The 13,524-nt window shown below is 47.1% G+C and overlaps 1 protein-coding gene across 2 annotated transcripts; it reads right to left on the bottom strand.

Moving 5' to 3' along the window:
* Positions 1–3,157: 3,157 nt before the first annotated feature.
* On the bottom strand, positions 3,158–13,265 carry SLC25A47 (solute carrier family 25 member 47). 2 transcript variants are annotated; one of them, XM_009966820.3, is made up of 6 exons: positions 13,024–13,265; positions 7,267–7,310; positions 6,902–6,973; positions 6,455–6,637; positions 5,075–5,348; positions 3,158–4,215 (listed from the first exon to the last, which is right to left on the bottom strand). In XM_009966820.3, the coding sequence occupies exons 1-6, from the start codon at positions 13,049–13,051 to the stop codon at positions 3,929–3,931; spliced, it is 888 nt and encodes a 295-aa protein (XP_009965122.1). In that variant the 5' UTR covers positions 13,052–13,265; the 3' UTR covers positions 3,158–3,928. The 2 variants fall into 2 exon arrangements, with proteins under 2 accessions (XP_009965122.1, XP_032837580.1); XM_032981689.2 differs by lacking the exons at positions 6,455–6,637; positions 6,902–6,973; positions 7,267–7,310; positions 13,024–13,265 and adding an exon at positions 5,432–5,441.
* Positions 13,266–13,524: the final 259 nt, after the last annotated feature.

The following is a 13,524-nucleotide window of genomic DNA, read 5'->3' on the forward strand; positions in this document are numbered from 1 at the left end:
ACTCTGTTTTTGACCTCTCTTCATACCTTTTTAACTGTTGATTTAGTCATCTGATGGAGTTGGGCCATGTTTTGATGTCCACTACCTTTCAAGTAGTGAAATAGGGTGCCTTATAACCCCCTCTATCCACTCTGCCAGGTAGACTTCAAATTGCTCCCAGAGCAAGCTGCTGAGGGCCAGTTGTCCAAAGATTAGCTGGTCACAGGCAAGACTGAATGTTGCATTTCCCCATGTACAGCAGCCAACTCAGGAACAGGGGAAGGTCAGTGTGTCCGGCTTACGATAACACTTCAGCAGGTTTAGTGCAAAGACCTGTACTTAAGTGGAAACATGACACTCCACAATTGCTGCTGTCTGAAGAGCACTGATTCGGAGTAGCTTCACATGGCTCTTCCACAGCCACCAAGATGCATGCTGAAACCTACTTGGATATTCATAAACATTGTCAGAGAAAATAGGAATTATCAGCAATATGAAAACATGAAGAAGGTGACTTCTAAAGAAAACTTTCTTTTTTTACAAGGCCACCAACTCTGTTGCTGAAAGAAATCATCTATACAACAAACTGCAGTCCCTATAGCAATGTAAACCCAGTATCAGCACAGCAAACGTGGTGTCTTCATTATGCTAGCCCACCTTCAGATAGCTAGTTTATCAGACTAAACAGCTCTGTGATTATCAGAGTAGCTGAAAGTCAAGGTAATACGAATAAATCAGAAAATAAAGCAGTCAAGTTCTGAAATCCAGAAGACAAACACCCAGTTTGGTGTGTATGTAGTGAAGTACATATTATGTACAATATGTCATGTCGTTAAACAGAATTTGGTTCCTGTCTATGTGCCTGTGTTTACAGTACTTACACAGGCAATTCCTGTACCTGTTGGTAGTTTGTATGTGTGAATTAGCTGTGCGTTCTTGCTCTAAGGCAGGTTGTCACCCATACACTGCATATGTATTTTTTTTCCAGTAAAGGCTTGTGAACAGGATGGCTTGCAGAGCAGCTACCTTCCCGAAACAAGCTGCCAGGAGATACAGCTTGCATTTGTATCATGTAGCATTTGTTCAGGCCACGTGAGAATCTGCTTCTATATAGTGCTGAATACCCTGAGGTGTACAGTTCACAACCCCTTTCACTGGCTTCCACAGTTGATCCCACTCATTTTTACAATTCAAATGTAATTCCTCTTTCTTGAAACCAGCTGTATTTCGGTTACACCCACAGCACCAAAGAATTTTAGTCATCTGAGTGCATGACCCTATTAGGAAAGCTGAGCTACTTCTGTTTCAAACCTTGGGTTGACCATGGATCATATCAACACTGCCTAACAATAAATGGATGTTTAGTCTGATCTGCAGGCATTGCACTGTCTCTCTGTCTCTGTTCAGAGGATGTAATGCCTGAGAACAAGGTCAGCTGAGAATAACACAGCGTTAAGGAGTTTGATTCCAAAGAACATCCAGGCAGAGCTGGAATAAATCACTACCCAGCTGGGACAGCATTCAGTTAAATGCGTCCCTTGTAGGAAGAGGTGAGGGTAGTAGATCCTTGAGAGCCATTTAAGAGGAATTCTAATCTTGAGGACTTAATTAAATCGTCTGTGGTAAGGACTTCCTGACTAAAGGAAGTTGGTGCTGATGCTCCAAGATGTAACTGGGGGTGGAAGGCTGCCGAGGCCATAAGCACATTGGAAGAGAATCTGGTTCAGTGTTGGGTCTTTCATTTCACTCACCTTTAAGGTGACCTACTCTGCACCTGACTGGGCTTTTAACCCTACTCTTGGGTTGGCTGCAAGAGCTGGGTTGACTCGTGAGAGAATAATTATAATGATTGTTTGGTAGCATGGCTGTGAGCGTGTTTAAAAAGCCAGCTGAAGGCTTAGATTTCAGGAGGACAGTTCTGGAGCTTTTTACTAGTCTCTGGAGTGGAAGAGATTCCCTTTATTCTTTTCTAGTAGCACCTGAAATTTTTAAACTTGTTCTGGTACAAGATCCTTTTTAATACGTCCAGAGTAGCTGACAAGTCCCGTCTGCTGCAAAATTACTCTCAATGTAGTCAAAGCCATGCTATCAACTGGTAAAAGCGGCTATGGACCACAAGGTCATCAACCTTGAATAGGAGAACTCCTTTAAAAATATAGTCATCCTCTTTCCCTCCAAAAAAAATGCACTTTAAGCAGAATCTAACAGGGGCTGCATCCAGTCCACTCCAGATGCCATCATCCAGGGATTAAAACAGAGATAAGAAAACATATATGCCATTCCTGAGGCGGGGTGAGCAAATTAAAATATTTCTGGGTTTAAGGATTTTCCTTCTGAAGCAATAGTGTGGGTGTTGGTTTTTTCAACTGACATGTCGTTGAAACTTTATGGCTTTGTGAAAAAGAAATAAGTGTTAGGAACGTCATAAATTCTTTCAAAATGTACCTTTGACCAAAAAAAAAAAAAAAAAAAAAACCAAAAAAACAACCTTTTGGCTGCTCCTAACAGTGCTGTTTAGGGGGAGAAGAGCATGCACTTTTTAAAAGTTGTACATCTTAATTATACCCTACAGCTTCGCAATTCTCCTTTAACTTGCACAACCCCACTAGGGCACAGACTTTGTGGCAGCCCTTTCGGTGAGAAGCGGGGTGGGTTTGTATCGATTCCCTCCCTCGCTCCGGGAGCAGGGGAGCTTTCCTGCCACGCGGGGCCGAGCTCCGCGGGCGCCGCGCCCTCAGCCCGGGTCCGCGCGGGAGGGGCCGGGGGGCCGCGGGAACATCGCCGGGGGCAGAGGAGCCCGGGCCTGGTTTCACTTTCAGTGAGGCCATCAGCACGGTTATGTAAACAGGCCACGTCTGCCACTCATTAAACAACAGCAGGAAAAAGCAAGGAAATACGTATTGCAGCTACTAGCAAAGGGGTCTAATTGTAGAGTACTTTGAGAAAATTACAGCTGGGGAGGAAGAGTTGCAGCCTGAAGCACGGATACACGTTAGTGAATGCAGTGCTGGAAATACATGTAAATAGCACACGCTTGGTAGTGTTAAACCTTATGTGAGAAACGCTCAGTTGCCCATGGTCAGCGGCTCAGACAGGACGCGTTGTGAAGCACTTTTTATTACCGGGGCGATGGTTTATAGCCCTGGCTCCCGACCGCGGGTTCCCTCCCCTGGTTCCTCGCGGGTTGAGTACTACAGGGTGTACAGCCTTGCCGTGTACAGACACGCCTGTTCCTCTGTGTGCTCATACGTCCCGTGTTCATGGAAATGAACCTTGGCTCTCTCCAGGGCGGAGAAGTTAATAGGCATGAGCTCAGCACGCAAGCGTACTAAGATGGAAAGTTCAAAAGTTCAGGTTCCCCAAGCCTTTCGGTATCTCCATCCACCTAAAGCCAGTTCCAAGCACTGGGTCATCACAGTTGACAAAAGGACCGTTTATCTTCTGGCCGTAGGCTAGGGACCTAATGGTTGTGAATCGCTCTCGTTAATCACTCTGGTGAATCGCCCCCTTATTCTTATCAGGCTTGTTCTGCAAAAACAACATTCTTTCCCTTACACCTTACATAAACTCTCTCCAGCACTTGCCTTGATTGTGAAGATCATTTTCTGTGCTGGTAGAAAACAAAATTAATCCTTTACCAAAATCTCAGGTCAGACTAGCAACTTTTTAGAATGTAAATATTTGCAAACGTTTCAAGTGCCTAAGCAGTGGCTGCAGTCTAAATACATTAATAAGATAAAAGAGAGGTTGTATATAAGTCCAAGACTCCCTGATGAGTTTGTAATCCTATAAGAATAAAGCAAAGCTGTCAGTCATCCAGCTTTGTGCTGAAATGTGCATGCTTCTTACGCTGTCCATCAAAGGAGACAACGTTCAGCAGTTGTTTCTGGGTGTTGTGTTACAAAAACCAAAACTAAACAAAACACACCTCTGAACAGACTGGCACAAGCTATTTTTTGTTCGTGTAACGTTCTGTAAATCTCAGTACAGCTTCATACGTTACAAACACCACCATGTTCACAGGAAAGGCACGAATGCAGTTTAAACCCAGTCCTTTGAAAAGCACTTTTGCACCCTCCTTTTTCACACTTTCCCTAGCACAGTGGATGAGGCCTTTGTACTTGTGCTGGTCCGATTCATCTGTTTGCATCCGTGATTTGATGACATCCATGGGAGTAGCTAATCCCCAGGCCAGCACTCCAGCAAAACCACCAGAAAGCAGCACAACAAGGAAACCTGCAGGAGAGAGTGAAGGGAGGAGCAGTTAACCCGAGCCTTGTGCTCATATGGCTACAAGCATCTCGGATTTGTGAACTAACTTTGTTAACTTTCATATTTTCCAGCAGTTATTTTGTCCAGCTCTTGCAGTTGTGTGTTCCCAGTGATTTCAGACAAACAGTGTGACCCCCGGATTTCACAGCATACGCAATTTCTGAGTACATGACGCTGGCTCATGCAGAGACACCATCTATTTTAACACTGCACAAACTAGATACGATGCAGCCAGAGAGCACACACACCCTCTTCAGCTGGGTCTACTTATCCTTTTTATTCTCAGGAAGATGCTCTTTGCTGAGTGTCACCTATCTGATCTTTTCTCAAAGTGAGCAGTTGTTTTTGGGAGCAAAGTCACAACTGGGAAAATTAAGTGTCTTTACATTCTGCGCCTGGACTTTATTTTCGGGCTCTGGACTGACCCTGATCTGTGCTCCCTGACAGCTCCTGGGAGGCCTGTCCATGTTTCATGGGTAGCTACATACCCTATTTCTGCATTAAGAGGATTTCATACACACATGCTAGGCACCAGAGCGTGCCATAAACACCCCTGCTGCAGGGAGAGGAGCAGCTGCTGAGGGACAAGGTGGTACTGACGAGGCCCTGGCACACGGGCTGCTGGCACCCACGCCGGGGTTGGGGGGCCCCAAACAACCCCAGGGTGCCAGGAAGTAAACACACAGCAACCCGGTGCAAAGACCAGATCTGGGTGACATTTATCGGTACTGGGTGATGTTTGCTGAGAGCCTGATTTCCCTCCTAGTGTGGTACTAAATAAGCTATCTTTGCAGATAATGCCACATGCTTTCTTGATACCTACCGGGTTTATTTTTCCCAGCTGGTGTGAGCCACTCACACAGAGCAGAATAGGTAAGAAAATAGATTGCAGAAGAAGAGCAATCCCTGCAGAGTAACGCAGAACAGCCCTTGTAGAGACCCCTAAAACCTTCCTCCTTGGCGATCACCTTCAGACAATGCAGAGACCCTCGGTACTTTGGATTGGAAACAGGCTGGGTATATGTGACAGAAGGATGTGGGTTCCTCTGAGTCTGCATGCGAACCTTGGCCACTTCACTCGGGGCCATCAACACAACCTGTAACATCAGAAGATGGTATTTTAACCCTTCATATTTAAACAGTGTTTTTATCCCCCTCCTGCAAATTCCTCGTGTCCCACCTTTTCAGGCAATAATATTCCCCGAAGCCATCAAGTTCCAGCCTTCTTCCCTCTGTCTGTGCTAAATCCCACCCAGCAGCAGCAGGACATGCATGTGAGGTGCACTGTGCAGAGTGGAAGGTGAGACAGAAATCAGCAGAGGGTATTAAATACCTGTAACAACTTATTAAACCAGATGGGCATGGAAAGGGGATGTCCTTAGTTATAGGATAACACACATCAGGGCTCTTGTATGTATCTGTATTTGGAATTAAGGCCATAAAGACTTTAAAAAAATGAACCTGTGTTAAGTAGAGTCATTGCCTGCTAGGAAACACTTAGAAACCCAACCATCTGGACTGCTCTATAAGAGGATTGCCTGTGACTGGGCACGCGTTCCTGCCCAGCACGCCGCCGGGGCACTGGGGTAAGCTCTGCAGCGTTCGCAGTGCCTGCAGGCAGAAAACCACCTGCTTGTGGGAAACTGCTCCTGGATTCAGCCTCACCTCTCTGTCCTGGGATCATGCACATGTGCCAGGCACCATCGCTTCTCAGCGATGCCCCGTTGAGTTTTGAGTCCTGACAAGGCAACACTGCGTACTGCCCATTTCTGCAGCGACATGGTGCTGGGCTTGTACAGCCACTGTAAAAACACCCGCCTGTGCTTTAACACACCGAGTTGTGTCTCTCATACACAAACATACCACCTGAGCCACTTGGAAAGTGTGCTGCCCGGGTTGTTTTTCTTCCCTTTTCCACGTTTGCTGCCAAGGTCCGTATCATGCTTAATAACATGATCTTAAGTGTTTTGGCCCTCTAAACCAAATCCAGCACGAGCTTCCCAGCAGGACTTGGCCACGCCATGGGGACAACCAGTGAGGGGTCAGTGAGGGCAGAGCGTGACCCCCGGCCAAAACAAACCCACCGGGCTTGTTGCAGGCTCCCCTGGGGCCTCCCAGACAGAAAACATTCACTGCTTTCCCAGCTTCCTATGTTTGCAAACAAGATCTCTTGTTGGGCTTTCCCTTTTGGTTGTTTACCTACCCGGACAGCACCGGCAGCACCTCCAGCAACAGAAACATCCAGGTTGGACGGCTTCGCCTCTGCAGCCCCGTACCGCAGCTTGCAGATGGTACAAAGGAAGTTTTTGTAGGTGCCAAATGAAACAGAAGAAATCACGGATACTGTGAGCACTGACACAGACACACCTTTGTAAAATCCCCAAACCTAGTTAGAAAGAGAGGAAACAGAACACTTTTAAAAGGGAATGGCATGGGAAAGCATCTGCTCGAAAACGCTGACCATACATTGCTAAGCCAAAACTTACTCCCATTTTATGGCTCATTGGCAAAGCCAAATTTCATCCTGATCCTTCTCCCAAGAAATGGTTGCATGTAACTGCTGCCCATCCCAAACCAACAGAGGCAACTCTGCTTCTCTGAAACAAGGCATCCGTAACTAGTATCAGAAATTCTGATGAGAGGTACCTACTTTTTCTGTCCTATATGTTTCCTGAATGCAGTGCCAAATCCCGTTGTAATGCCTCTCTGTCTGAATTCTCACCTAAGAATACAGAGGCAACTTTAAAATGCAGATATCAGATTAAAGAATAATAAATCAATAAATGCTACAGCAGATAATTAGTCATAATATAGCATCACCAAATAATTTACTTTTTTCTTTTTTTAAGAGAAAACCACATCTTTTTTTAAGAGCACACTCACATAAAGTGAAATATGTCAATGTAACAAAGATGAAAGCTTTTCCAAGAAACTAGTTTTCTAAAAAAGAAGAGGAAAGCAAAAGGGTCTGTATGTTTTCAGTCTGCAGTCAAGAAATAAAACTCCAACAGGTACCTTCACTGTGTCCAGCGGATAACCCACTGCTGTGCTTAGCCCACCTGAAACAGAGAGTGTATTGGAGATGGTTAACAGCACATATGGTGACAAACCGTTTTCCCCCATCGCAGGAAGACATTAGGGGAACAGCAAAAAAATTCAGCTTCAGACCCCAGCTGTGCCCTACACCAGACCTCTCTTGAGCTCCAGAGACAACACCTGCGCCAAGAATGACAAAGCAAAATGCACAGATTTCTGTGTGTGTGACCAAGGCACACTCAGAGGAGGAATCTGAGCATCATAGGAAATATATCAGGAGGAAAAACATCATAGTGCAAGCCAGAACTGAGAGAAACACTGAAAGCAGTGCTGCAGGAAGGTTAAAGGAATGACTTGTATGATATCAAACTGGTTTTGTTCCCCCTCTCAACTTAGGCAGTAAAGTATCTTTGGACTATGACCAAGCACCCTCATGTGAGACGCAGAGCATCCCTGCTCACACAAGAGGGTCTCTGGAACAATTCTGGTTCTCCATGCTTGACTCAGTAATGTTAAGGAATAAAAGCAACAAGCACAAGGCCATCTATAGAAGAGAGGTGGTCTTCACGCATCACATGTTCTCAGCAATCTGTCTAGAAGACAGGAGAAGTACTCCTGCTGCCTCCTGCACACCAGGGACTGGACACGTCCTGGCTGAAGCTTACGAAGCACATCTAGAGCCCTGGGTAAGGAGTTAATCGGGAATCACAGTCCAAGCACCATGCTGGACTAAGCCCCCAAAGTGCATCTTCTACATTCACTGAGCGCTGCTGCAAAAGCAGAGCAAGGAGCAAAAAGCAAACGTTGCTTGAAGCCCTGACAGGGCGGCGTGACACCAGGAGCCAACGCTGCCCCGTGGGGCTCAGCAGGAGCGAGGGGCAGCGAGGGCGTGGGGCCGGGCGTGCGCAGAGCCGGCACGCTCACCGGCACAGCCCGCCTGCGGCGGTGACAGCACGGCCAGCGTGCTGGGGGCAGGGGGGGTGTTGGCCATCCTCTCTTGGCACCCGGGCTCATTCTGAGACCTTAAAATTGCCACTGGAGTTGGAAACACATTAAGACTATGAGACAAAGTTACCACCTTAGTGGCAGGTAAGGAGAGCAAAAGAGCTCCAACATGGACTTCTCTTGGTCACCGTAACAAACTGTTCCTGCCCTTACTGCATTTCTCAGCTCTGATCTAAATGCATCTGTTGGTAGATACACCAGGTGATAAAGGGTCTGACCAGCTAACTTCCTCCCAGTACATCAGCTGCCAAGTCATCTGAGAGTAAATCAGGCTGGGGAACGACACAGCTGTATCCATGTGAGTTATTTAGATAGAGAACAAGCTCATAAAAGTGCTGCATAAGCCCTCCGGGGAGCCAGGCAGTGATAGATACAGTGCATGTCTGGTGGCTCATAGGTTGGAAACTGTTTTTCATTGAGTCCTTCTTTAAAAAAAAAAACAAAACAAAACAAAAAACAAAACAAAACCCAAGATACTTAAAAATGTATTAGTCACTGTGGGCATTTTACTAGTCATGTTCACCTGTGATTACATGACTGCTTGGGAGCTCTGGAAAGCTCTACTATGTTTTGGAAAAAAGGAGCAGCTGCTGGTGTGAGTCACTGGGAGGCAGTCCCAAAGTATATTACTCAGAAGAAAACAACCAGCAGCACCTTACTTGCAGAAAAAAATAGGTTTGTTCTACAAAAATCTCTATCGAATCTGCCACCAGACAGATAGCAATGAAAAAGAAGAATGGGCCAAGAAGCCACCTTCGGTATTTCAAAACCAAATGAGATCAAGCTAGGAGACACCAATGGGGGAAATACACAGGCAAAGTAATACAGCTCAAAGGAGCAATGCCCCTGGTCCAAGCAGAGTGGCAACGCATGAAGTCACCCGGGGCCATCTGTACTGTCCCAGATTCTCGGCCAGAGGCAGGCTGCAAACATGGGCCCCACCAGCCACGGAAGAGCAGCACATAAGACAATGTCAGTGTGACTGTGCTGACCTCAGAGGTGTGGTACCCTGTCCCAAGAACACATCCTAAACAGGAGGATTTGCCATCATATCAGTTTCAGACTTCCTGAATCTTAGAGTTAGCGGATGCAGGCTGACCAGACACTAGTGAGCCAGGGGCACCGTGTGCCTTGCACAGCTAAGCCCAGGCTTGCTCCACCATCTCAGGAAGGTAGGAGCCTTGTCTCATGCACATCAGCTCCCAAGGCTGATTTGGTTCACATGTTAAGGTGCAGAGAGAGCAGCAACATAGGCAAAATAAAGCAGGTTTGCCCCACAACAGTCTATTTCCCATTGCTTCTCAGTCTTAAAGGCTCCTGCTCATATTGGGTCCAACAAGGACCAAACTTTTCCACTTGGGAGGAGACCATACTGGTAAATTTTTCACTGTTCCAACCCCAAACCTATGAACAACCACATGCCATGAACTGTACTCCTTAAGAGTCAAAGCACTCAGGTCAATTAAGTTGCCAGAGCTGAGTAGCTCAGCCAAGTCCATCAAAGGCTAAGGAAGAAGTGCTCTGCACAATGTCATGCAGTATAAATAGCCTGGGACAAAGATAACATGACCCACTCATGCCCTGTTTGCACAGCAGAATCGAACAAGGCCAGCAATGTATAGCGTGCATACAGGAGAAGGATCCTGTGGGATTCCCTCTGAGTAGCACTGCACCAGCTGTGACAAAAATAAATGGCAAATCCAGGTGAATGATCTTCACTGGGTTGTAGTTAGCCATTTTTCATGCCTACTTTATCTGAGATGTTCTCAGGTATTGTGCAGAGGTTGTGGCATGCCCTACAGACACACACATAGTGCAGGGACAAAACTGGATTACTCAGTCTCTTCACGAGTCAGGCCACTTTGACCACGAAATGTAAATAAGGAGGGATCCTGCCACTGCAATGATTCTGCAAAGAGCTAGTGGAAGCCATAAAGAGCCCACCAGTCTGCAACAGCTCCGAGATGTTGGCAGATTCCTGGCTGAGAGACCCAGGGAGAAGCAGGAATGATGGTCATGCACCAGATGGATAGATAGCAACTTCCAAAGACCTTTACTTTGTGAAGAGCTGGGAATATAAGTGCCTTATACCCTAAACAAGCTGAACTTCATCCAGTAACGTGATCCTGGCAGTGGCCAGAAGGAGCTGCTTTAGTCGCAAGGACAAGGAGACAGCATGTTCCCTCTGTAGGTGGACTGTATTATCTAACCTTGGACTGCATATGACCAGTGTGTAGCCTTGCCACAAGATGTGGGGCAGCCCAGGCATGATGCATACCATGTTGCTCTACCACTGCTGGATGAACCTCCACTACCTCTTCCTAAATCTTTATGCCTGGCACAAGAGTCAAGTCACCCACTAGCTATCAATAGCCCTAATCATCAATACCCATCCCCTGCCATGGACCAGGATGCTGCCATACCAGGGCTAGAAAACACACATGGGATCACAGGAAAACTCAAGCTGGAAGGAACCTTGGGAGATCTCTGGTCCAGCCTCCTGCTCAGCTTTATTGCCCAGGAAGGACATCCTTATAGATAAATTGCTTTCGAGGACATCCAGCCCCATTTGGTGGCTATTGAAAGTTTCCACAGTCATTAAGCATGTTTCTCTCACGTTCTTTCCATCTGGAGTCACAGCAGGTCACTGTTTCCTGGGCTGAAGATACTGAGCTTGTCCAATGGCCACAGAAACAATAGCTCAGAGGAGATGCACAATATTTGTGCAGGTGTCTGAGCCAGGCTGGATCATTACATGGGATTCAAAAAGGCAGTATCTCTGCTGTTTTTCAAAGGTGCATAAGGCATGCTTTCTCCAAAACACTCTGAAAACAGATCGAGGTCACAAGAATGTCATTTACTAAACAGAAACTCTGTTATTATCTGTGTTGCCTCTTGAGTAGTTTAGTGCGCTTCAGGTGGGTTTGTAGCTTCCTTGGGAACACAAAAACTGCTCCAGCTCTAACAAGCTCAGCACCAAAAACATCCCAGTTCTCACAGGAAAGCTGTCTCACCCCTGGAAGCTGTCCCGTGCCAGAGCAGGGACCACGGCCCTGAAGCCCTGCCTAGGTACATGTGCAAGCTCCCAGAAGGGAACAGCATGCCAGAAAACACCCCTGTCTGCCAGTGAAAAGTGAATTATCCCTCTTAGAAAAGCCCAAGTTGGATACAGATAACAGAGTGGAAAATACTGCTCTCTCATACCCTGGGGTCAGTGAAATGCGTTAAAACAAGCAAACACAGCTCCCCAGCCTGCATCCTCCCAGGCTGAGCCCACTCCCAGGGCACCCAGGGGAGATGCTTGCTGGAGGGAGGCTTCACACACATCACAGCCTCACACAGGAGGAGGGGCAGAATAGCAGGTGAATGGCCACTTTGAAACTCTGTTTTCAACTGTGCACACTCCTTTGCAAGAGATGTTTATGCTTAAGTGGCTCAACTACAGCTGTGCCAACAAAAGCAAAGGAGTCCAAGCAGTGGACACAACCATCTCTGCCCTGCTGAGCTGAGCCCAGTCATTAATGGGATGTCTCAGAGGAGGTTTGGTGAATCCTTCTGGGATGAACGTCTCGTTGCCAGCCTCAGCACAGGGATACCATCTCCACCGAGTACTTTAAAGTCAGCAAGGAAAGGAGGAGGAGAAAGGCAAGCTGTCATGGAGGGGTGGGTTATATCCCCCTCTCCCATGAAGGGTCCTTCCTGAGCAGCGTCTCCTAGCACCCCAGGGAAGGCAACAGGCACATCTAGGGCTGGATGCTGAGATACCAAACCTTGCCCCACTTGCACATTTTGGGTGATGAGCAAGAAGGGCCTGCAAGGTAAAACTCATCGTAGTCCTTCCCAGAAAATGCACATCTGCACCAGGACCACAGGCTGTTGCTGGTGAGGGAAACTGCCAAATCTCAGCAGACCTCAAACTGAGATTTGACAGGCAGGCTTGGGATGGGCATCTCAGCCATCTGACAGGTTTACCTGGCCTTTCTGGCAGCTGCGATGTCAAGGCTCTTGTCTTGGTATTCGATTACTAAATCTGACATGATTTCATAAGAGGAATGAGATAAGTGGCTACATTTTGCTCTTCAAAACAAAGCTGGGTCTGAGCGGTACATGCTCTAAAAATGTCTAGAATGAAATCACAGTTTTTTCCTTTTAGTTTTTTTATATGCAGCTAACCTACTTTCTACCAGATCAAAGCCTGCTACGTAGCAGGCCTGCACTGAAATTACCATCACAACTGCAAATACATCTTAACCTAAGATAATGCAATGGTCATTCATTCAGACTTTCTTCACTGTGAAAAGCCAAGTCTCCACCTCTCCTGTCTCACAAATCACATCCTTAACTCCCCAGAGCCATGACCCCAGCAGCTACCAGGACCCCCAGGCACCAGACACACGAGGTTTTGCTGTCTGGGCATTACTCACCAGCTTGTATCTGCACACAACCTATTCCACTTTGTCTCTTCCTATCAGTTTTGCCCTGTCCCACTGCAATTAGACTGGAGGAGACCGCAGGGCAATGACCTCAGCTGACTAAATTGCAGCACTGCCTTTCCAGTCGTTCTGTGAGCCTGCTCTGACGACAGTCCCCACTTAATAAAGAAGAATGCACTTTTAACAAGCAGCCTCCATTGAAAGCTCTCAGCTTTACTATGGAGACCTGCGCATTAGCTGAACAAGAAGGAACAACAGCAATCTGCTTTCATCAGCAAGCACTACTTTATGTATTTACCTCCAATGGCCCCGGCAATGAAATCCATCCAGACTGAGTCTGCTGCCTTAAATACCCCGCTTAAGCGTTAAGAAGGTAGGAGAAGGGAGGATATCAGGTCGGTCTTTCCAGAGCCCCACAGATCCTTCAGAGACGGTGTAGTTTGCAATATGAATCACCTTCCTACCATCTCCTCTTGCCTCTGGGGATTGTGAGCCTTGTGGGTACTTGATGAAGTTGTACACTGGAGGCAGAGACGGGAAGCCTGGAGCTGTGCCAGGTACACAGTGAATAATAATCCCGTGAAGCCCTGCAACGCTGCGCCAGAGCCGATGTTCCCAGTGCCTTTCTGCTTGGAAAATCACAAGGGGTGGTGCCTTGCAGGGTAATGCTGGCTGTGAAGGGGCCGTTCCTTGTTGTACTTATTAACCCCAGAGGACAGCCTTGCACACTTGTTTGCCAGGGGACACTCTTGCCCTGCTGCATGGCGGGGTGGCACGGGTGGCTGTGTATAAGAGGCGT

Source organism: Tyto alba, unplaced genomic scaffold (assembly GCF_018691265.1).
Source record: "Tyto alba isolate M040663 unplaced genomic scaffold, T.alba_DEE_v4.0 Super-Scaffold_29, whole genome shotgun sequence".
Lineage (NCBI taxonomy): Eukaryota > Metazoa > Chordata > Aves > Strigiformes > Tytonidae > Tyto > Tyto alba.

Coding starts and splice junctions, on each gene's coding strand:
- SLC25A47 (XM_009966820.3), bottom strand. CDS start 13,051: ATGGATTTCATTGCCGGGGCCATTGGAG. Junction 6,974..7,266: donor ATCCGCTGGACACAGTGAAG/GTACCTGTTGGA, acceptor CTGTATTCTTAG/GTGAGAATTCAGACAGAGAG. Junction 5,349..6,454: donor GTGCTGCCGGTGCTGTCCGG/GTAGGTAAACAA, acceptor CTGATGTTACAG/GTTGTGTTGATGGCCCCGAG.